The sequence below is a fragment of the Arachis ipaensis genome, chromosome B07, assembly GCF_000816755.2.
Source record: "Arachis ipaensis cultivar K30076 chromosome B07, Araip1.1, whole genome shotgun sequence".
Lineage (NCBI taxonomy): Eukaryota > Viridiplantae > Streptophyta > Magnoliopsida > Fabales > Fabaceae > Arachis > Arachis ipaensis.
In genome coordinates, this window is record NC_029791.2 from 44,442,260 (window position 1) to 44,445,361 (window position 3,102).

The window sequence follows — 3,102 nt, forward strand, 5'->3', positions numbered from 1 at the left end:
AAAATTCAAAGCAAATAAAATGCAAGGAAAGGAAACTTCAAATGCAAGAAATCTCTTGGCAAGTAATTGAGAGCTAAGGCTACCTATCCTAGACATTGACCACAAACACATGATGATTATGAAGAGTTAATCCTACTTAGTCAACCCTAACATTGAGGATAAGTCAAATAGGCATAGTTGATTTCAATCCATAAGTCCTATGTCAACACTAAGGGTCACATAGAGTCAATGGAGACCAAATCAACTAACTACTCTAATATATCAAACAAAAATGGACATCAATAACTTAAGGATCACCAAAGTCATCAATTCCAAGCCAAGAGTGGAGAAAAACTAAGTAAAGACTAAGCCAAGCATTTTATCAAACACTTGGTGTGCATAAAAATAAAATAATATTAAATTACATTAAAAATAAATTCAAACTACCAAAAGCAAGAAAATGATAACAACAACTAAAGGAAGCAATAAATAAGCATAAAACATAAATTGCATTAAATGTAAATGAAAATAACAAAAGTGTTCATAACATGAAAAATGACATAAAAGAGAAATTAACAAAAGAAATGAAGAAGATAAAGACAAGAAAGCATAGAAACATAAATGAAACTACATTAAAACAAGAATTAAATGCTGAAATCAAAGAGAAAGTAAGCTAAAAACCCTAATATTAAAGAGAAGGGGGAGCTTCTCTCTCTAGAAAAACTAAACAAAAACATGTAAAAATCTAAAACTAAGTGCTCCCCCCTTCATCCTTCTTCAATTTAGCTTGAAATAACTTCAGAAATGAGTTGGATTAGGTTTTGGGGGCCCAAAAATCGCTGCCAGCGAGTTGCAATTAATGAGGTCATGTGCAGGGACCTGTGCGAACGCACAGATGTGTGCGTCCGCACACATGCTGAATCCTGACTTGCGCGTACGCACAAGTACCTGTGCGTACGCACACTTAGACTTATGTCCACCATAGCAAATTATATATCATTTTGAAGCCCCAGACATTAGCTTTCCAATTCCGCTAGAACCGCCTCATTTGGACCTCTGTAGCTCAAGTTATGATCAATTTAGTACCAAGAGGTCAGAATGGACAACTTTACAAATCCTTCATTTCTTGAATTCTTCCACTTTGTATGCTTTCCTTCCACTTTCTTAAGCCATTCTTGCCTTCAAAACCTTAAATCACTCAAACAAACATATCAAGGCATCGAATGGGAGAAAAGTGAATTAAAATTGGCAATTTAAGTATGAAAAGCATGTTTTTTCACAATTAAACACAATTAGGAAAGAATTCACAAAAGCATGCTATTTCAATGAATAAGTGCAAGAAAAGTTGATGAAATCCACCTAATTAGAGCAAATAAATACCATGAAATATGGATTCATCAGGAGGCCACGTCGACGACAATGAAGGCGATGCTTAAAGTCTTAGACTTTAACCTCTTTCCAAAGGTTGTGTGCAGGGAGATGAAGCCTAGTGGCGTGATTGGAGCATCTCCTAACCCAAAGAGTGCATCTGAGTAGGCTTTTAGTTCTTTCTCATCTAGCCCTAGCTTGTCAAATGTCGGTTTGAACAATATGTCGACTGAGCTCCCTTGATCCACTATAGTTATGTGGAAGTGAGCATTGGTAAGGATCATTGTAATTACCACGGGGTCATCATGCCCGGGCATGATTCCCTGTCCATCCTCTCTGGTGAAAGAGATGGTTGGGAGGTCGGGTCCATCGCTCCCAACTTGATAGACTTCTTTCAGATGTCTTTTTCGAGACGATTTGGTCAACCCCCCTCCAGCAAACCCTCCTGATATCATATGAATATGTCGTTCTGGAGTTTGCGGAGGCGGGCCTCTTCGTTCGTGGCCTTCGTCATCTCTCTTTCTTTTCCCATGATTGTTCTACCTTTCCACGAGATATCTTTCTAACCGACCTTCTCTGGCCAACTTTTCTATCTCATTTTTAAGATCGTAGCAATCATTTGTGGGGTGCTCATACAGTTTGTGATATTCACAGTATTCATTACGGCTTCCACCATTTTTGTTCTTAATAGGATGTGGGGGAGGAAGCTTTTCAGTATGACAGATTATCTTGTAGACATCCACTAGGAAAACTCGTAGAGGAGTATAAGTGTGATATCTTCTAAGCTTCTCAAGTCCAACTTCTTCCTTTCTCTTGGGCTCCCTCTCCTTTTCCATTGGCTGGTGGGGGTGTCGCCAACTTGGTTCTCGTAACCTAGCGTTTTTCTCCATATTAATGTACTTTTCGGCTCGTTCTTGTACATCGCTCAAAGAAGTCGGGTGTCTCTTTGAGATGGACTGAGAGAAGGGTCCTTCTTGGAGTCCATTGACAAGTTCCATTATTATTGCCTTAGTAGGCAGGTCTTGGATCTCCAAGCATGCTTTGTTGAACCTTTCCATGTAGTCTCTCAGGGGCTCTCCGACCTCCTGTTTTACTCTGAGTAGACTAGGGGAATGCTTAACCTTATCTTTCTGAATTGAAAATCGCGTAAGAAACTTATGCGAGAGATCGTCAAAGCTGGTGACTGACCTAGGGGGAAGGCTATCAAACCACTTCATGGCCACCTTCGTTAAGGTTGTCGGGAAGGCCTTGCAGCGAGTAGCATCCGATGCGTCGGCCAATTACATCCAACTTTTGAAGTTACTGAGGTGATGCTTTGGGTCAGTTGTCCCGTCATACAGGTTCATATCAGGGCTTTTGAAGTTCCGGAAAACTTTAGCCCTCATGATATCCTCCGTGAACGGGTCTTCTTCCCCTAATGGGGTATCCTCCCGATCTGCGCGAGAATCCTTGTTTCAGATATGGGACTCCAGCTTCGAGAGTTTTTCTTTAAGCTCTTTTTGTCGTTCAATTTCTTTTCTTAGACTCCTCCCCGCTTCACGCTGTTGCTCCAACCCTTGTTCTAGTTACTCGAGTCGACCTTGGTGGCCATGTAGTAATCCCATGAGGTCAATGGAATGAGATTGTCCCTCCCTTTCGGGCTAGTGAACCTCATAGGAAATTTTCCTCGGTCCTTGAACACCTAAGGGACCTTCACCACGCGGTCCCTCTTTTCTTGGTGGAGGTATTATTGCTTGGTCATTATTGACCACGTCT

At 40.8% G+C, this 3,102-nt stretch overlaps 1 protein-coding gene across 1 annotated transcript; it reads right to left on the reverse strand.

The window, feature by feature from the left end:
- Window positions 1,377–2,564, reverse strand: LOC107607183. The gene is made up of 2 exons (XM_016309160.1): window positions 1,919–2,564; window positions 1,377–1,792 (listed from the first exon to the last, which is right to left on the reverse strand). The coding sequence occupies exons 1-2, from the start codon at window positions 2,562–2,564 to the stop codon at window positions 1,377–1,379; spliced, it is 1,062 nt and encodes a 353-aa protein (XP_016164646.1).

Bases quoted from the DNA above. Each gene is read 5' to 3' on its own strand.
- LOC107607183 (XM_016309160.1), bottom strand. From the start codon at position 2,564: ATGAAGTGGTTTGATAGCCTTCCCCCTAGGTCAGTCACCAGCTTTGAC. The intron at 1,793-1,918 runs GTCGGTTAGAAA...ATATGATATCAG, and splicing joins AGAAAAGTTGGCCAGAGAAG to GAGGGTTTGCTGGAGGGGGG.